The sequence below is a fragment of the Condylostylus longicornis genome, unplaced genomic scaffold (genome assembly GCF_029603195.1).
Source record: "Condylostylus longicornis isolate FDR11 unplaced genomic scaffold, ASM2960319v2 ptg000048l, whole genome shotgun sequence".
Lineage (NCBI taxonomy): Eukaryota > Metazoa > Arthropoda > Insecta > Diptera > Dolichopodidae > Condylostylus > Condylostylus longicornis.
This window is the reverse complement of record NW_026578017.1, coordinates 12461252-12483175: the sequence shown is the minus strand read 5'-3', so window position 1 is coordinate 12483175 and position 21924 is coordinate 12461252. Positions and strand designations below refer to the sequence as shown.

At 23.6% G+C, this 21924-nt stretch overlaps 1 protein-coding gene across 7 annotated transcripts; it reads left to right on the top strand.

The window, feature by feature from the left end:
- LOC129610927 (E3 SUMO-protein ligase PIAS3) lies at window positions 1-19667 on the top strand. 7 transcript variants are annotated; one of them, XM_055523750.1, is made up of 11 exons: window positions 1-104; window positions 175-313; window positions 8467-9123; window positions 9197-9437; window positions 9520-9754; window positions 9815-9981; window positions 10051-10196; window positions 10261-10402; window positions 17889-17975; window positions 18054-18165; window positions 18466-19667. In XM_055523750.1, the coding sequence occupies exons 2-11, from the start codon at window positions 188-190 to the stop codon at window positions 18626-18628; spliced, it is 2076 nt and encodes a 691-aa protein (XP_055379725.1). In that variant the 5' UTR covers window positions 1-104; window positions 175-187; the 3' UTR covers window positions 18629-19667. The 7 variants fall into 7 exon arrangements, with proteins under 7 accessions (XP_055379725.1, XP_055379732.1, XP_055379730.1 ...); XM_055523753.1 differs by lacking the exons at window positions 1-104; window positions 175-313 and adding an exon at window positions 874-1001; XM_055523751.1 differs by lacking the exons at window positions 1-104; window positions 175-313 and adding an exon at window positions 1044-1306.
- The last annotated feature ends 2257 nt before the right edge of the window (window positions 19668-21924 follow it).

The following is a 21924-nucleotide window of genomic DNA, read 5'->3' as shown; positions in this document are numbered from 1 at the left end:
GATTTTTATTTTAGTTGTCAAAAAGAAATTGGAAGGCAGGACAAGACGCTCTTACTAATTTCTGAATAAATCTTTTGTGAAAGATTGTATACTAAATATTTAAGGTAATTTAAGTAAACTGAAATAAATATTTAAGTTATGCAAATATTAATATGCCCACAATACTAACATAAGAAAAAGCATCTAAATGAGGAAAACCAGATCTCAAACACAGGCAGAAAATGCAACTGCAAATAATCAAATACAACCAAGTAAACCGAATTATAATGAGCAAGTGGAAGTACCCAGACCACCGGATTATGAAAAAGTTAAGGTAATTTATTGTTAAAGCAAAATTTTTTTTTTTAAACTTTAATTATATAGTGTTTTAATTAGTTAAGTAAATATTTTAATTCAGGAGTTTTTTTTTTTGTACAATGAGATGAAAATTTCCCATTATTCTGCTTGCAAACAGCTGGCATTGTAATGTCAGTAGGTAAAGAAGAAACGAAAATGAGAGGCGGTAAACATGATGTATTTTTAATTAGTTTTTGTTTTATATTCTTAGTTTAAGAAGCACTTATTTAAAAATTAAAAGCGATGAAAATTAGTGGAAGCTATTTTCATTCATAATTTTATGAATACGATTTTCATATAAACATTAATGCACATTTATTTAAACCGGCAAAAGGTATGGCTATGTTCTTTGAAGAATGTAGAAAAAGAAAACAGGGAATTTTTCTCGCAAGGAAATATAAATGGCGTATAAGATGGCGGTTCTGTTTTGAGTTATATATAAATGTCAAAATTATACCCGCTTTTTTAAATGTAGTGGTAACTTTTTTTATGCAGTCAAGAGAAGTTCATTTATACTTTTTTTTCTTTCATTCACTATTTAGAGAGCATAAAGTAATTATTTATTGTTTTAAAGAAAAGTGAATAGATTTGTGTAGAATAATTTTAATATTTGATAGATTTTCTTAAAACTGAAATAAGATTTTGAAACAAAATGGATCTTTTAGGTAAATAAAATTAAAATTTTTATAAAGAAAAGTAAATGATGCCAAAGTTTTCTAAATGAGGTTGGCGAGATTGTGTAAATTAAATGAGCTAGTAACAAAAATGGAAGTCGTGGTTTGAAATTTGGTTTGATTTTCTAATAAAGATTGTATGCGAATTCACAATTAATACAGTACATAATTTTTCAAAATTATTTCAAAATCAGAGAGAAATATACAATTTTAAAGAATTGTTAAAAAATTATTTTGATTATGAATGCTCTGATATTTTTTTTATATAGAATAAAATCGGATTATTGTCCATGTATGTAAGTACGTCTGCTATGCTATATTGGAGAAATGTAGATATTAATATAATTGTATACATTGTATACATAACATAAATATATACTTTAAACTTTATACTTTATAAAATTTTTACATACTTATTGTACTTATTATGCACAGCAGTTGCAAAATGTCTTAATATATTTGCTTGCACTGTCGCAGTCAGAGAAAAATAAGGTTATGTTAAAGAAATTTTCTATATTCTGTATTTTGCTTTCTTTTGATTGTAATATTGTATGACGCTCCCTTTGAATTGAAATATCTGCATATTTTAAACATATTTTGGATTTGGAATACAATGTACCTATGTATAATAGATATAACCAGCCAGTTAATTGTTTTTAAACAACGGATATTTGCAAAAGTGTTACCAAATAGAGAAAATATGGGAAAGATTAAATTGAAAGTTAAATGGCTTTGTAATGTCTGTCAATATACCAAGGAGGCGGTATTTTTTTGTTTGTATTCTTTTGCAACAATTTACCTGTTTAGTAAAAATAAATTTATGTAAATATATCTAATATGTATGTACATACATATATCAACATCGATAATATGCTATGCCTTAAAATTGTGCATGTAATGTCTAAACAAAAATTTAATGTCGGAGATATTTATTATGACTTATGTATACATATGTATACTACATACCGAAATAACTGAATAAGGAAATTTTCTTGGCCAGTATATTTATAATTAATTTTGTTTTAATTACATATTAAACTTAACGAAATATCGGCTCGGCTTTACGAGATTCAGAATTGAGGACATTAATTAGTTAGAAAAATAACATCCAAACAATTGCATCCTTATGAACATAATTTTTTTAAGTACATAAGCAGCTAAAAATAAAAACGAATGTACATATACATATACATATACATATGTAGGTACTTAATGCTCGTCAACATTAACATTGGAATATACATACATAGGTATGTATATCCACCCACCTATCTAAGTAGATACCTGTTTATGTATATATAATGGACATACATATGTAGATTTTTAAATTAATAAAAAAAATATTTTTTAATTTTAATTTAACAATTAGGGTTTCTTCGAAATCATCAAATAAAAGTTGTTCGATTTTTTCAAAATCGAAAAAAAAAAATTCAATTTAATTTTTGATAGGTTCAATGGATTTTTTTTTTTGGAATATTGTATTATTTTACATTTGAAAACTTGAAAAACAATGCATCAAGCATTATTTATTTCCATTGCTTGCTTTAATAAGAAAATTTTTTGTTTCAATTTATTTTAATTTAAAAATTTCTGCTAACAAAAGAAATACGAGTAGTATATAAAAAAAATTTTCAACACACTATTTGACAAATATTTCAGTGTTAACATCAGGACACAACACGAAATAAACTCTAAATACAACATATCAAATCTTTTTGTCAGTATTTCAGAAGATAATACAATGTGCCTAATGCGTCGTAGATGAAATTTTAAAGATACCCGTGCATAATGGCTACTTAGATACTTTTGGACATTTTTCATTTATATAACGGATAGTTTTTTCCCTTAGTATTGAGTTTTATAAAGAAAACTAAAAATGTTATTTGAGGTATTTAAAATATGAATATTTTATAAAATTATGAATTTTAACTTCATTTATGTTTATGATATCTTTTAATTACATACATATGTATTATTTAATAAATTTGTACATATTATGTTTCTTATAAAATCATTTAGCAAAATTAATTAATTTCTCTCTATATATTATTTGAATTTTTACAATAATATTGAATAATTTGAATTTGTAATATAAAAAGATTTAGAGCAAAAAGAAAAGCAGGTGCACCTGTTATAATCCGCATACTAAGTAGGTTTCCAACCCACTTGTACAAGAAAAGTCCAACCCACTTGTACAAGTGTGCTTAGGATTTAAAAGCAAACAAGAATGTAAGGGAATATGGGCAAATACAATAAACCACACTAATTTTACTGTTATTTCTAATTTGAAATTAAAAGTAGCCTTTTATTTTTAAAGTATTAAAATTAAACAGATGTTAAAGTGTCATCAAAAAATAAGCCTATAGAAGATTCGGAAATCCTTTGTTATGACTTCCAAATTGCAGTAAAACTTTACAATTTAAAGTCACAAGAAAGGGTTTGTGTGAATTCCAATGGCAAATAATACAAGTTGCAATTACAATTCATAAGCTGAAATGAGTAATAATGTTTTGACACTGTAATTTCGAATTGAAGGATTTGATTGTGTTATGTAATACACTAATGAAAATTACATTAACCAATTTTCAGTGTTTCCTATCACCGAAATTGCGGCAATACCGAAATTAATTCATAATTCAGTAGTTTTAAATCGTATAAGCTGATATCTGCAGTAATACAGTGAAAGGTATAAAAGTAACGAAAATTTAATTCAAATTTAGTTTAATTTGTAAGGGTTAACAATTTTTTATAATATTCAGTAATGATTCGATCCCGGCTTATTTGAAACTTAATATTTTATGATACAATATGATTGATGAATAATGAAAATAAATAATTTCCACATAAAATGAATATCAATCTTTTTTGATTTTGCAATATTAATATATATATGATGGGAGAAGCTAATTATTGGTTGTTTTACCTATTTGTTAGTCTTATATAATGTGTTTCAATACATGAATGTATTTTGTGAATGAACTTGTAATTTTGAATTTAACTCAAATTTAAAGTGTTCTTGTTTGCGCATCTAATAATAATCTATACCTTTGTTTGTACATCTAATAATAACATTAATAACACTAAATTTGTATAATATGTAGGTAAACTAGTACCTTTATAGGTAAACATTTCAAAATATTTGTTTATACATAAAAATTAATGAACCAAAATGATGACAACCTATTTTACATTATCATACACACAATTATAAAACTAATACTTTATTACATAATTAGCCCCTAATATAAAATTCTACTGATTATGTAAAAAATACTAAAGAAGAACGCAAAATATAATGCAAAACAGCTAATACCAAATAAATAATTTTAGTGTACAGTAAAAATGTAATTATGAACATGCAATATATAATATGCATGTAAAAACTTTTTTTAAATTTACTTTAGTCCATGAATTTCAAAATATTTTGTTAAATATTTTTTAATAACATTATTGCCATGAAAATATATACATATTTTATGTATACATGTATGTATCCTTGACTTCAATATTGCGGTAATTCTGCCTTAATACACCATATATAACTTATCAATTATTTTGTGTAATTTTGTATTAATATGTATTCAAAAATTAATTTTTAAAAATAAATTTTCATTTAAAAATATTTACATACTACCTAAATGTAACAAAATAAAAGAAAATTATCCATGACTTAAAGTTGAAGTTAAAACTTAATATTTGATTATCATGTTTAAGAATGCAACAATTTCGGAACATCATGTCGTTTTATGTTGTAAAAATATGTTTTAATTGTTAAAGCGGAGTGTAAATCAAAAATATTTACGCTGCTTTTTTATATTATATTCATAAATGTAAATAAAATTATATATAATTATAAAAGTATTAATAACCAATAAATAAAGGCATATAGTGTATCCTCCTTAAGTGTTACCAGAAATATACTTTAATTTAAATAAACCACAGAATTAAAAATAACACAATTATTTTTGTTTTTCAAATTTGTTCTTAAAACAAGCGCGTGTGACATAAACAAACGAATATGCGCCGCATTGTTTATTAATTCATAATTCACAATTTTCACTCAATGTTATTTAGTTCTAAATATCAATTATTGTATGGAATTTGAAGATAAAATAGAATTTTGGAGAATTTATACTGCAATTTTTGTAATATATCTTACGAAGAATCGGTAGTTAATCCGAAGATTTTTAAAATATGATCAAAGCGAAAAAATTGATTCGTTTTAATTAAAATAATACAATATGTAGAAAAACTAAAACTTTTATATTAAATAATATCTATTAGCTGCTGTATGAATTAATTATAAAATTGAAGCGGCACATACATACATACATACACAGACGCGAAAGAAGATTAAAAGTAAAGTTTTAAATATTTTCGGCATCATTTCAATAACTAATAAAATCTTTAAGTTTTACTTAAAGATTTTATATTACTTAAAGACTTTACATAACGTATTCTTTACCCAACCTATATTTTCAGTAGTTACCAAACAAAAAAATCCAAGGTTTCGCCTAGTTCTATATTAGGAAAAAACATGTCCATAACTGATAAGTCTTTTGTAGACATTGTTCCACTACATCTTAATAATGAGTGAGAAAAAAGCTTTTGAAATTTTGAGAAAACGTGAAATGGCGAAGGAACGAAAAGCTAGATGGTTAGCGAAACAATCCCAAGAACGACTTTCGCAAATTCGTACTGCAGATGCAGCTGCTCATCGGGAACGCAGAGCGCAAGAAAGTGAAGAACAATCGAAAGCCCGTAGAGAAGCCGATGCTGCTGCTCATCGATCTTTTAGAGCACGGAAAAAGTTGGTGAAATTACGTGCAAGTGAAATTGAAAAGAAAGTTCAAACTTCTTGGGATTGTGATGCACCGAATAAATTGGAAGAGTATCAAGCACGTAGAAATAAAAATCTCAATCAATAAAAAATTAGGCAACCTGTCAGCATTTTACTTAAAGTATAAAATTTTAGTAATTTTACGAAAAATAATATAACGAGAATATTCGGAAAACCTTGTTCTTAAAGTAAAAATTTTTACAAATTTTATACATGAATTATGTCAAAAGCTTTAAAACCATTGAAGTTTTTATTTTATAATAAATATTTAATTTTTAGCATACTGTTCCCAAAATGAATATGTTATGCATATAGGATGCCTAAAGTAATATGATTGATCAATAAAAGAATGAAGAAGTTTTTTCCTTTCCCACTTAAAAAGTTTAATTTGTAGCCAATAAGTTTGATATTAAGCTTATACAAATGTAATAATAGAAAAACCTATATTTATAATTAATTTCGCAGTTTGATTTCCATTTAGTTATGAATTATCCTTGTTATTTTAATTTAATAATAAATTGTCCTAATACTTGAAGCCCAAATTCAAATTGACTAAGAAAAACGAAAAATATTAAAAATGGGAAGGGTAAACTCTTTCATTCTTTTACAAAATATGTATGTGTAATTTTTTATAACAATTTTTTATTAAAATAAGTAGATATATATGTATGTATATATTTATTTCTTTACGTTTTTCAAAAGCAAATATGTGATATGCATATGTTCTATACTTAAAAGTAATGTGTATATTAATTATAACAAAAAAGATCAAAGAAAATTATAATTTGTGTCTTTATGGTACTTATAGTTTTTATTTCACAATTATTAATTGGATGATATTACAGCGTTATGGAACTCGGGTTACATTTGGTTGATTGATTTTCTTGATAATTTTCTACTTAAATACTACATAAGTTAAGGATTCTGCCTTCTTCGCTTAAAGCACGTGTTCATTTTTTTATTTCTTTTTTATATCGCATTTTTAATAATTTCAATTGCAACTGTTTCTAGATCAGATCCTTAAGTACATATACGTATTGGCTCATTTCAAATTATTAAATATTTGTTTTTTTTTTTCGGTTAATTTTTCTTTGAGCGTTTGTTTTGATTTTCTTTCTAAAACCTAGGATTTGCTTTTTACATTTAGTTATTTTCTGGTTTTTCCTTGTCTTCAAGAAGTCTTTCTTTGTAATATGGTTTTAAAATATGGTAATATTAAAAAGGTCACACTTTATTAAAAGCTTTAGCAATATTTGTGAGAAGACGCTGCAAATCTGTTTTATGGTATAATATAATTGAAATTTTTTTAAAATACATATTACTGCATGGTTATAAATTTTTTATTTTACTGTAATATTGCTGCAGTAATTTATATGGCAATTATAACCACAGTACTACTTACTACAACCATACCCTGTTATCTTACAATTTCCCGCAATTTCTTAAAGCTCCTGTAACGTTAAGAAATAATGATCTGAGATATAGACTCAAGAATTTGTCTTGGTACTCGAATTCTGATTCAATTTAACCACGCTTGTCTGTCTGTCCTTCCATCCCATTGATAACTAAAAAACTAATTAAGTTATGTTCATCAAATGTTCGGAAATGTTTTATTAAAGTAAATGCCAGAACCCTGTTTAAATTGGATATGATCAAGTTACTGGTTCGGGTGGCTGCCTTACAACTTGAAAAGTAATTTGGCTACATCTTAGAAACTTTTCCACATGCAGTACTGAAATTTTACCATATTTGAAAACAAATATGGTAAAATAACAGCTATATTCATTAAAAGTTGTTGAGTTGTCATGAGCTATTGGAGTTATGATATCGAAAAGTCGTAAAAACAAGTGTGTTATTAGAGGTGCTATGTGTGATAAAAATCGTTGAAATTTCTTGACTCCTTGTGGTAGCTGCCATACAATTTTATAAGCAGTTTGAACATAGTTCAGAAACTATTAAAGCTGGTTTTTTGTTTTTGATAATTAATGGAAAAAAAACCTGCAATATGAAACTGAAATAAATTAAAATTATTTGTTTTTCTATAAAATCTTTTATTCTTGACCATACGTAATTTTTCACCTTGTAAAATATTTTAATTTCGCACTGTTTGCGGAACACATAATATGTATGTAAAACGGCACAACTGGGGATTAGGTTTGTCTCTAAACGATATAGTATATATAATAGAGTTTTGTTTTTTGACGGGTCTTAGTATTTCCTTTTTTTAACTTTTATATTGATGCAGCCTACGTGATTTAACTTTTGCCTTCTACTGTTTTTAAATTTTTAAAAAATTAATTTATTAATTTTCATAAATTTTGTGACGTCTATTTAACCTATTTAATTTTGGTTTAGTTTTTATAAAAAGTTATTAAAATATTTATGTGACATGAATTTAGTTGTTACTCCTGATTTGCACATCATTTTTAAAAAGGATAAAAAATTCAGAAAATGTCAACAGAAAATAAAATCATGTATTAAAGTCATGTATTAACAAAAATGAGTAAATTTCAATTTTATATTGCTTTTGTTATTATTTTTTTCACATGTGATTCAACTTAAAATAAATTTTCTTTTTTGAAAAGAAATCTTGATTATTACGCTTTTTTTTTTCAGAATATGATCCAATTTTTTCGCGTTTATGAACTGCAACGTTTACTATTACAATTAAATTTAAATCATTACGGCAGAAAGGATAAATTGCAACAACGTTTAGTTGATGCTCTAGCACAAAATTTTAATACGATTGCACCACAAATTCGAGAAATATATAAATCTTGTGGTCCAGATAGTCAACCTTTGCCACCTCCAGTAATTTCTCAACAAACTTTACCAGACTTAGGACCACCACCAGAAAAAAGAATGTATCAACCGCCACAATTGCAACATCCAATGCAACCAGCCGCCCAATTGGTTGGTGGAAATATTGTTGTACCTTTTCATGGTAATATGGCACCGAATAACTATCCAATTCATCCAGATGTCAGACTCAAAAAGCTAGCATTTTATGATATTTTGGCCACATTAATTCAACCATCAACATTATTGCCACAAAATTCTCAACGATTACAAGAAGCCACGTTTTATTTTACATTAACACCACAACAGGCTACAGAAATTGCTTCAAATCGAGATATACGTAATGGCTCGAAAATTGAACACACGATTCAAGTTCAGCTACGATTTTGCTTATTAGAAACGTCGTGTGAACAAGAGGATTGCTTCCCACCTAATATAATCGTGAAAGTAAATAATAAGATGTGTCAATTACCTGTAAGTATTTTAATTTTAAATTTGTTAATATCAATTTAAGATTTCTATAATCTTGTTTTTTTATTCAAATTAGAATCCAATACCAACGAATAGACCAAATGTAGAACCAAAACGACCGCCACGCCCGGTTAATGTCACATCAAATGTTAAACTGTCTCCAACAGTAACAAATAATGTAACGGTTCAATGGTGTCCAGATTTTTCAAGAGGCTACGTGTTTTCAGCATATTTGGTAAGAAAACTTACATCGGCTCAATTATTACACCGTATGAAGACGAAAGGTATCAAACCAGCAGATTTTACTAGAGCATTAAGTAAGTATTCAATATATATACATATGAATATACATACATATATGTATATTAAAATTTTATACTGAAATATGTTTTTTTTTAGTCAAAGAAAAGCTAACCGAGGATGCTGATTGTGAAATAGCAACTACTATGCTAAAAGTATCATTAATATGTCCTTTGGGGAAAATGAAAATGTCCATACCATGTCGAGCGTCTACGTGTTCTCATTTACAATGTTTTGATGCGTCATTATTTTTGCAAATGAATGAAAGAAAACCAACTTGGAATTGTCCAGTCTGTGATAAACCTGCTTTATATGAAAGCTTAGTAATTGATGGGTAAAAGACTATAAAATAATTTTTTTGCTTGTTGGTAACCCCTTTAATTGATTATTGTAGATATTTTCAAGAAGTTTTAGCATCTGCGTTGTTGGGTTCAGATGACACAGAAATTCAGTTACATAAAGATGGTTCGTGGAGTACTCATGTCATGAAAAATGAAGCTCAAATTTTAGACACATCTAGTAAATCAGTTCAAAAAGTAGAGGTTATATCCGACGATTTAGGTCAGTATAAACAAAAAATCGTTTGGAACCGTTAATATATTAAAATGATTTATTTTATTACATGATTAGAACTTATAACGACTGAACCTGAAGTTAAGCCTAAATCGATTGCTCCTGTAACAATTCCTATTGCAACAGTGACTCCAACTGTAACTTCCAATTCAAATAATAATTCAAATACAAATGAACCAACATCAACAACAAATAATGATACAGTATAACAACTAAAAATTTTAATAAAAATGTATTCGGAAAAACTGACTTCTTTAATATTTTTAGGTTGATTTAACTCTAAGTGATTCAGACGATGATTTACCTTTGAAACGGATAGCGGCACCCTCGGCAAATAATGGTAAAACGAATTCAACATCTAATGGAACCGTTAATCAAGCTAAAACGGCACCACAAAAATCAAAAAATGGTACGTTGGATTTTTCGCATTCATATAAATTGTGAAATATTTTTTAAAAGTATTTACTTCAAAACACGTTTCTTTTAGTTCTATTATTTCATTAAATTTTATTATTTTATTTGTGGTAATTTCATGACAGATTTTTATTACAAACATTTTATTTGAAAAAATATGAAAAAAAAAGATCCGTCATTTTTTATGTATTACACTTGAATCAATATTTTTAGTTGCATATACATATATAAAAATACTCTTTTAAGAAATCTTATATGTATCTATTTTCCTTTTTTAATTTGCTGTGCCTTTTTGAAATTTACGAGCTAAATTTCTTGTTTTGTTTCGCTAAGAAATCAGGGAATAGAAAAAATTTATAAGATTTTATGATTTTTGAATATTACAAAAATTGAAACCTCTGTACTTATTCGTTATTAAATTTTTTTAATAGCGGGACGGAAAGTTTAATGACACTAGTTTTTGCAAAGTCGCATAAAATTTTTTTCTGAAGTAAACTAAACGAGGAAAACATTTATAGTACAATAAATATACGTATGGTTTTACAATTAGCAGATAATAATTTTCAATCTTGTATAAAATTAGGAGTTGTTAGATGCAGTTTAACTAGTTGCGAAATTTGAATTATTAAGTGCCCTAAACTTATTATTTTTGACAATAGAAATGCAGTGGCTAATAAATTTTTGCGTGAACGATAACGATTACATGCATTATATATGCGTAAAGTTTTAATTTATGTACATATTTCATTGACCGAAAAAAATATTTATATTTCAAAATACTAAACTTTGAAAATATTTTTTATATATGCTATAAATTTTATTGATAAATTAATATAAATATTATCAATACATGTTATAAGATTCACATTTCTTAAATTAAGAAAATGGACAAAGATGGGCACAAACTAAAATCAGTGATATGTTTGAATATCATAAGAAGAAAATCATCTAAAATTATTTGCTTGCTATTTAGAAACATCTTAATTTTTAAGAATATATGATTTCGCTTTTTTTAATATGTTAAAAGTGTTTCCGTTTTTTTTTTTTTGAAATAAGATGTTTAAATAATATTATTTTTTTAATTTAAGCGATCCAAGTCATTTTAATAGAAATTAATTGAGAAACAAAAAAATATTAATTTTTCTGAAAGATTTTTGTATACTTACATATATTAACAGATAATTTATGGTTTTAAGAATTTATAATAGTTTTTTTTAAATATTCTTTGATTATGAATTTTTTGTTTAATAATTTCAAAATATTTATTTTGATGTAAATTATTTGTTCTTATGTGTGGTTATTTATATTTCATGTTAAAATTTTCTTTAATATTTTCTTACACGTTTCCATTTTAAAGTCATTAAAAAATCAGAATCTTATATATTTTATATTTCATGTTTAAGTAATTTAAGTACCCATACTTAAAAGTATTAATAAATTTTGACAATGTACCAACTTAGTGTACCAATAATGTATTTTTAAAAAAAAATTTAGTTCTAGTAAAGTTTTTAAATATACAAATTATGTAAATATAAAATTAATTACATGGATTTAAAACTTTTTTTTAAAAATAACTATACTGTATTAGTACTGGTCTGCTATGTGTTAAATCTGCCAATTAATTTACTACGTTGAAAAATATAATAATTAATCTAGATTAATACCATCTCATTACGTAATAATTATGTTTCAGTGGCAAAGATGAAATTGAAAATGCATGTATTTCGTATTTTAACCAGATAAAAATGCTTTAAATGTTAGACAACTCGAATCAAATTGTTATATTTTATTTTGAAATATGTAAAAGATTGGAACAAAACTAATAATAAAAATTTTTGATGTATCAAGATAAAATTTTTAGACTTATTTATCAATGTTAAATCAAATTCCCTTAGTAAATTTTTAGTAAGTGCAAATAAAATTTTATTCTTGAATTTTTAGTTGCACGGCTTTGTTTTCTTTTTAATCAAGCGCATTTATATTCACAAAAAAATTTCGAAGGATTTGCTAAAATAAGCAAGCGATTGTTTTTATATAATTAAGTTTTAGTCCTTATAACTTGTAATTTTAATTAAAAAATTAATTTGATTTATTTTTTATTTGAAAATGACATTTTTGCTTTAAAGTTCGACATGTATTCTAACAAATACAAATTTTTTTTTCATTAATTTTATTATGTTAATTTATTTTTAATTTTTTTTTTTCGTATCATAAGATCATTTTAACGCTATAAAAGAATTCCAAATGTAAATTTTTGAAGAAAAAATATAAATATTTGTTTTTTAAATTTTTAATTTTTGTAATTTAAAAAAATATATTCCATTATCTACATAACTAAAGATGATGATAGCACTGAAGAGTCTGGTATAAATGACCAAGTTTTATGGATGGAAATCTCTAAAGATTAATTAATTATTTTATTTATATTTTTTGTAATAAATCATAAATTAGTGTTACTATCATAATATAGTATATAAATTTGTATTATAATAATATAATATACATAAATGTATAGATGATATATCGAATAAATTTACAAGCAATATGATTTTAATAATTTAATTAAAAAACATACACATATTATACATATATCTTTATATATATATTTGTATTATATGTTACATAACTATATATTATTTATGTATATATAAATATAAATATGAATATTTACACATACATGTAATGTACAGGTATGTAAGTTCAAAAGAATAAACTTAAATTTTTGTTTTTTGAAAAGTTAAATATTTTTATACATACATACATATATTATATTGTAGCCATTATCTTAAAAATTTGATAGATTTTCGAGCAAGGAGAAAAAATCAGATAAAAAAACTCCTAACCATAGTTTTGTTTGTAATAATAAAGTAAAAATTCATAAATTTTATATTTGAATAACATGTTAGAAAATTTCTTTGTAAAATCAAAATAACAAAAATATGTACTTCAAATTTTTTTTATTCTAGGAATACTAAAAAAAATTATAGGGTTAACATTGAATTGGGGAATGTAAAATTGTCTTGTAGTAATGTTTTATACATAATATGTATAAGAGAAAAACAAATTCTGAATATTTTTAAAGAACACTTAACGTTAAGCGATGACTATTTTGCTTACTAGTTTCACTGCGTTAATTTTAATACATATGTATTGCTGTATAATTGATAATACAATTCTATACGATCGTTCTATATATAGATTAATCTATCAGGATAATTATGTCGTCTATAAATATGTCGTCATCCATAGATGAAAAAAAATGTGAATGTGTAAAATTATATTCCAAAAAAAAAAATGCATATTGCATCATTTTTGCACACTAAAAGCTTTTCATCATATTGTTTTAGCAACAAAAATAAATATGATATTTTTAATTAATTTTGGCCACATTAATGGGATATACTCAGTTAAAAAATTCACATTTGCCATTTTTTTTTTTTAAATTTATGAGGTAATATATATTTATTTATATATATTATTTTAATATAAAATGTAATATATAATTAATACATTGTTAAACATACATAAATATGTATGAATATTACAGTTATAATATGCTATCTGTATTAGATATATCTATAATATTGTATTATATGATTCTGCAGTAATTTTACACATAGAAAAGTAAAGATAGTGACGGAAATTGTATTTTAAAACAATATTTTCTATTTCTTTTTTTTTAGCGAAATATATTTCATAATGCCAATAAGGAAAAAAAAACTCAAAAAATAAATACATACATACATAAATTAATTAAAAAATAATTAATGCATTTTATGCAAATAAATATAAAGAAAAATAAGGAAATAAAAGAAAATTTCAATTATGTATAAGATTGATATCAAGTTCCTTTTCCATATTACTTATTATTTTAGTTGTAAGTAAGTGGATTTTCATGATGATTATAATATTTGTAAACTTCATATTTTAACTACTTATATGGATTTTGTTTCTAAATGATTTGTGTGATTCAATTAATATTAATTTTTTTTTTCCGGTATATGTCAATGAATTTGGCAAATCACAGAATCGTAATTTGCTAATAGATGCTAATTCAAGTCTATATTCTTAATAATTTTTATTTATGAATTTTAAAATGAAATTTTCTGTCTGTAACATTTTAACAAATTTTTCTTTGTTCTCATTAATTTAATGAAATAATTTTCTTGTGTTTAAACTTATATTTTTTGAAATTCTTAATTTTTTTAAATTGGCTATTCATGTAAATCAAAAAATATAAAAGAAAAAAAAATTAAAATTAAATCCTTATTCAACAGAACAAAAAATATTTGAATGTAAATTATTTAAAATAGAATTATAACATTATGAATTCATAGTTATTATAAGAACTTGTATTAGATAGGTTACAATTTTTTTTTTTTGAATAAATACTTATATTAGCATTGTTTTTGATTTCATATCATTTTTCAAATTAAAATATTATAATTATCCTAAACTGTGTATAATTAAATTTAAATTTTTTTTTTGGTTTTTGACTGTAAAGAAATCATTTCTTGTTAAAACGATCACTTATTTTATTTTAATATTATTTTTGAAAAAAAAAAATGAAAATTACATATGAATATATTTAATAATTATAATTTTTTTTAAAGAAACAAATAAAATAAAACCTAGAAAAATTGCATTATCTTTAACAAAAAAAAATATAAAAAATTATATATATAATATATATATGCATATGTGTATATATTAATATTTATACGTAAATTTTAAATGTAAAAAAATTAAAAGTAACAATAAAATATTAAATTTAGAAAAAAAAATAACGTATCAAATGAAAATTTTAAATGGTGTTTTAATTTTATAAAATTCAATACAAATTCAAATAAATGGAAATGGTTTCTTAACAGTTTTGACACAAAATAAATTTTGAAATTAAATAATAGTTAAATTTTTCTTTCGTTTCTTTTTTATTGTTTAGTTTTTATTTATTTTGTTTGTAAATAACTCGAAAAGCGATTATTTTTTTAACTTAACTTGTTATTCAATTATTTAAAATTGTAAGCATTAATGTTAATTGAATATTTTTCTTTATTGCTGTTTGATATATGTGATTTTAATTGAGTATAATAGTTGTTAAGAAACCATTTAATTTCATCACTCCTTTTTTTTTTTAAAAAAAAACATTAAATGTTCAGGTTTTCTAGAAGAGAAGACCCCCTGTAATATGAACTGAAAAGTTTCATAATAAATGAAAAGGAAAAGGGAAATTAATGGGAAATATATGTCTGAAAGTATTGAGTCGTATTTGCGAATAAAACTAATTGAATTTTAGTTTGAATAAATTGATTGATTTTGAACTTAATATCAACTAAATTAATAAAGACTAGATTTTTCTTCATACATTTTCAAAATATTACTATTAATTCTCGTTGAAATAAACAAAGATAAATTAAGCTTCATAATTTTCTTAAATTCCCAAATCAGTTTTTTTGTAAACTAAGAAATTTTTATAGCGTCAACTGATCCAAAATGTTTAACAAATGCCAAAAAAAGCAGTATAAAGCAAACGGTGTATATAAAAATTTGAGTATACTTTACTTAAACTGTTATAACATTAATATACATGTACTGACAATTTAAATCGAACAGCTTATCATTTTAAAATGTGATTTTTTTACAGAAAATAATTTTTTAAATTTCAGAATTTATATGCAATATACGTTTACCGGGAATAGTGATCCAAAACATACAAAATATGTATTTTTTTTTTTCAATTTTTTCAATTTAAACTTTACTGCTGTGTGATTTTTTTTCAACAAATTTTTCCTTACGCGGGGACACATCTTTACTGTTAAACATCTTAGCTCAAGTTTTAAGTTCGACCGACTATTAAAAACTAAAAGACATTATTAAAAACACCAGGAAGTATGTTTCGATTGTAAATTACTACGAACAGTTTCTATTTAATTTAAATTTCCTGTTAATCATCATAAAGTTTTGATAATTTTTAAAATTTGGTATTAATTTTATACAAATTTTTTATTTCAATCGTGATGGTTTATAAAAACTAATAAATTATATTATGCAATTGTTTTACTTCACATTATTGCTAGAAAATATTTCAAAACTCAGCAGGTTTTTCAGCATTTATACAAAATTGGAAAAAAAGCTTTAACTACTGTTTGTTTTAAATTTTCGTAAATATATTGCTTTTTTAACTTTATATTTAATTATATATTAAATTAAATATTAAGATATAAAAAAATATGAGAAATATAAGGGCTCCAAACAGAAGAATTATTCTTTCAATAAAAAGAAACAAATAACGCAGCACAAATAACAAAAAACCAAAAGTTCTGTTGTCCCCAAAGTGTAGGATTAAACTCTCAATACAAAAATTGTATGTGTAGTCAAATCATGTAAGACAAGAAATCAAAAATTTAAAAATTTTAATTTACGCTTCCTTAAAGAAATCGTCATTCTATAAGGCATACATTAAGAACAAACGTTACATATATAAATATTCCTGAAATTGACTAAAAATTGAGAATTAAAACTCAATTTGAAGCCTGATAAAAATTTTCATTTCGCGGTTGTAATACAAAAATCATAAGTACTACTCCAGCGAACCCTTAGCATTAGATACATATTTTACTTTTGATACATACCCAATAAAACTTAAATATTTGCACTAAAACTAAAAATATGGAGATTCCACATACCTATGTGATGTAGCGTATGGAACTAAAATATTTGCAGTGAAAATTTTTTTTCCAATATGGAACTCAAGAAATTTATAATGAAAACTGAAAAAATTCAAAAATATTTTAGAAACCTATTCATTTAAAATTATTTTTATGCCTAAATTTATTATTAAAAATTCGATAAATAACAACCACAAAATCCAGAAAAATAGCATTTCCGGCTCATATATCTCTGCTACTAAACAAGGATGCTTGAATATTGCAGTTGTACTTAAAACTCTAAAGTATTTTTAAAGCAGAAATTATTTTTTTTTAAGAAATAAATATTGCGAAAATATTTTATGTTAAAAAAATCACAGAAATTACGAATTTGCAAAAGTGTAGTATATATATAAATATTTAGATTTTTAAGTTTGTAATTATGTGAAAAAATATTTTAAAATTCGAGTTAACAGTTTTAAACGCCTGTTTGAATGATATAGAGTCCCCATGTCACACAATCATTTCAAGTTAAGCAAAATCTTTAAGCAAAAATTTTTCAAATGACCGTGACTGCAAAAAAACTTTCACAATATCATTTCTAATGTTATCAAAAACTTACTGAATACTAATCAAAAAAAAACATCTCTTGTTTTACTTGTACTGCATTCAATCTTACTCAAAATTTAACTAAAAAATTGAATTAATTGAATATTAGGCATTAAAATTGAGATTATTGAAATAAATTAACTATAAGTTTTTTTCATATTTCTTTATTTTTATAAAAAATATAAAAGTATGTAATTAGAGATGTGTTTATTTTTTTTATTTCAGATGAAACAACAATTATATCATTAGACTCACCATCACCTCCATCTAGTCCAGTTAACGTACCTAGTGATAATAGCGGATCAAATTCTGGTCATTTAATATTAAAATAAAATATAACTCTAAAAATAATAAAAAAAATATTGTAAATAAAAAATTAAATTTTTATAGGAAGTAGCATAACATCAACAACAATACCATTTTGTCCCTTGCCAGAAAATCCACTTGAATCAACAGATGGAAATTCAGCGAATTTACAAATAAATCCACTTGCTTTAAATAGGTAAACATCCTTCTTTTAAAAATATTTTATGAAAATTACAAGATTAATTTTTTATCTAGCTGCAGTAAATAAGTTTTTTTTTTTTGTTTAAAAATATTATGTTAATTACTATAATAAATGTTTTAAGTAATGTTTTGAATTTATGAAGAAAATAATTATTGTCAAATTAAATTAAAGTTATTTTATAAATATACTAATAAAAAATATTCTAATATGATTTAATTTAAAATTTTCATTCTAGACAAAAGTATATCAAATTATGTTTCTACGAAACTGAAATTTAATTATTCCTCTTTTCAGACAAAATAGTTCTGTGGATCCATTAGCAACACCGCCAAACCCAGCTTTTAATAGATATTTTATGAATGCAAATCATAATAGTAATACCAGTAGTAGTAACCCAACACATTCCAATTACAATATAGTACGACCATATAGAGAAGATGATGACAAAGAGAAGTAGTAAAAATCAAAATATCCTTTTATCATTTAATTAAAAATTTATATTACCTGAATCATCCTTATTAAATAAATTTTTAGATTTTAGCTTATACATATATATATATATATATAAGTCACTCACAAAGCTTCATGAATTTTCTTTATTATTATTATGAATTTGCTCTCAAACTAAATTTTCTTTTGTACAAAAAAAAAATCTTTATGTACGGATTGGAATTAATTTGCTTAATTACTTTTCAAAATTATTGGATTTAATTTATAAAATCAGACAACATTAAATATTTTTTTTATTATTATTTGTTAAGGTTAAATTTAAAATTGAAATTTTTGGTAAAAATTGTTTTTGGACTTAAGTAACAAAAAAACCAATTTTTTTTTTTGTGTGTTGCGTTGAGATCTTATTAATTTATTTGGACGTTTAGTGTGTATATACATGTAAAAATTTTATGTATCGGACAGTTTACATTTAAATTATTTTTATTAACTGAAAGATTTTTGAAAATCACTCCAACAGTAGGAAATAATTTCTTTGATCTAACCAAAAAATATTGATAAGACCCGGATGGTGAACATTTTTTTATAACAATCAAATTTTTAATGGGAAATTCCAATTACAATAATTTTGATAAATTTTTAAAAACATCACGAAACCTCCTAACTACTTCAATTTTTTTTCTTTTCTCTATGTTAAATTTAATGGGTCAATATCAGTATTATTCCGTTTAATGATACAATCTGGTTGAGTGTTCAACTCCTCACTTGTAATAGTAATCGGTTTTTCTCAGTTATATATTTTTTATGTACCGTTCATTATGTAAAAAATCTGATGAAGTAATTAACAACTCAAATGAAAGTGAAAATATATAAACTAGCAACCTTGCTAGTAATTAATATAGACTTTATACTCTTGGTCATGGTTTTACATATAGTTTGCTTTCTACCAAAACAACAGTCCTATAAAATAAGTGATCCAAAATCCTGAAGCTTTCATGTAACTCCAAAAATCATCAAGTTTAAGCATCAAGACTGTCGGTAACTTCTCTCATATAATATATACCACAAGCATAATTGAGTTACACGAAACTTGAGTTAATTTTGCTTCTATTATGCTGTTACGTGGTATTTTGAATATTTCTTGATCTTTGTAAATAATTGGTAACTGCTTGAAATATTTATTAATATTTGCATTTATATATGTATATGAACATGTCTAAGCTAAGCGTTACTAAAAATAAACTATTTTTTCAGTCTTGACTATAAAAAGTTTAAGGGATTTGGTGCCATGCTTTTGCGCCACATAAGTATATGGCATAAAATCATGGCATCATATAATAAATTTAATATTATTGGAGAATTACCTTTATTGTTATTCAATACAACTTTAATTTTAGCAAAATTTTATTACGTAAGCCTAAATATTTATTTTCATATTAACCAGAGGGCAATATATTCGAATGTGTCTTAGTTCCATATTTTCACAGTTTTTTCTGCTATAAAAGCATTTCACCCTGGATCTATAAATTTAATTTGATCGTCCACTAGTCTTACTGCCGTGATATACAGCTCATATGCATTAATCTTAAGAGTAAGTTTAGCATCTACAAATAAATTTTTCGAAGAATCGAATTGTCCCAAAAATATACTAATGATTTAATTAAATTATTTATATGAGTTTAACAAGTCTTATTAAAATATAACGGTATTTTTTTTTGTCATAATGTGTAAAATTTATTAAATAAATGTATTTTGACTCAATGCTCGATATTATTTAATAATTGAAGTTTATAATAAGAAGTTTATATAAGAAGTGTATAATAATTTAAAAGAAATAATTACTTCAATCGCCAGTCAGAAAATCTTTATATCATAATTGTCGCGCACTATCTGGTGCAACTCCAATTATGTTTTTAAAAACTATATTGCATAACTGTAAATATTGTTTTATAATTTCATACAATAAATAAGCATAGCCCTTAAAAATTTGTCTCCATTTTTTTTTTTGTACTATAAAAGGTTTCGATTTTGAATCACATGTAAATATGTCAAGAACTATTTAGGTAAGTTTCCATTTACCGCAAGAAAAATCAGATATTTATGACTGTTACTGTTTAATAATATTTTTAATGTTATTATTTTAGGTCTTGCGATTTATTGACCAACATAATTAACAAATTTATTTCCAATGAAATTTTTATTAACATTATTTTCAAATTCATAATAATAATTAGATTAATTTAATAAAGAAATTAAAGAGAAATTAATTAAATTAATTAAATTAATAAAGAAATTAAAGAGAAATATATAACAGTTTTAAAATTGTTAGAACATTTAAAATCACATGTATCTTTTCTTTAATGTGTGCGAATTAAAAATATTTATATACATTGAAGTGTAAATACGTTATGTTGATATTTTCATAACATTTCCTTTTAATGATTTTTTGATTTAAAATGCATAAATAATTTTTTTTTTATTAAAATATTTTTAAAACTATTTGAAATTGTAAATTAAAGAATCTTGTTTTTTTTTTTTGGTTTATTTTTGTCGTATAATAAAAAAAAATAATTTTCAGTTAATCTCTCTTATCTGGCTCTTCAAAATTGCATTAATATTATATTAATATACAAAAATCAGTTGTAATGATTTGTAAATTCTGAATTTTTTGTATTATGTAGTACAGTTTTCCTGCAATTTTAAAGTCACGGTAAATTATTATAAAAAAAAAGAACAAAACAAAAAAAACATATATTTAATTTACAAAATTTGACGTACAAATTTACATTAAATATAAAAACTGCATTATATAAATTATAATAAAAACATTACTGTATGAAAGAGTATTATTATTGTATACATATATAGAAAGTATAATACATATGTGTATAACAAAAACAAAAAACATTACATAATATATTTATGTGTGTACTACATGAATTAATAATTATATTTTATTAATTATAAGTATATATAATAATAATAATAATAAAGTAAATATAGTTCTTATTTAGGATTAAAATGTTTTTAAATTATATGAAATTCACAAAGAAAATTTGAGTAATAAAAAATAATATTATCTTTTGATTGATAATTTTCAATTTTAAATAATAATATAATAATAATTATTATTTAAAAAAAAAAATTAAAATTCATTTATTCTAATTAACTTGCAATACTTTTGAGCCAAGAATTATGATTGCTTCATAATGAACAATTTTAATTGAAAATAAATTTCCATTATTTGGGCTAGAAGGGAAGGAAGTAAGTACTTTTTATAATGTAATCCATTGTTAATCCGAC

Bases quoted from the DNA above. Each gene is read 5' to 3' on its own strand.
- LOC129610927 (XM_055523750.1), top strand. From the start codon at position 188: ATGAGGAAAACCAGATCTCAAACACAGGCAGAAAATGCAACTGCAAAT. The intron at 9,438-9,519 runs GTAAGTATTCAA...GTTTTTTTTTAG, and splicing joins AGATTTTACTAGAGCATTAA to TCAAAGAAAAGCTAACCGAG. The intron at 18,166-18,465 runs GTAAACATCCTT...TCCTCTTTTCAG, and splicing joins AATCCACTTGCTTTAAATAG to ACAAAATAGTTCTGTGGATC.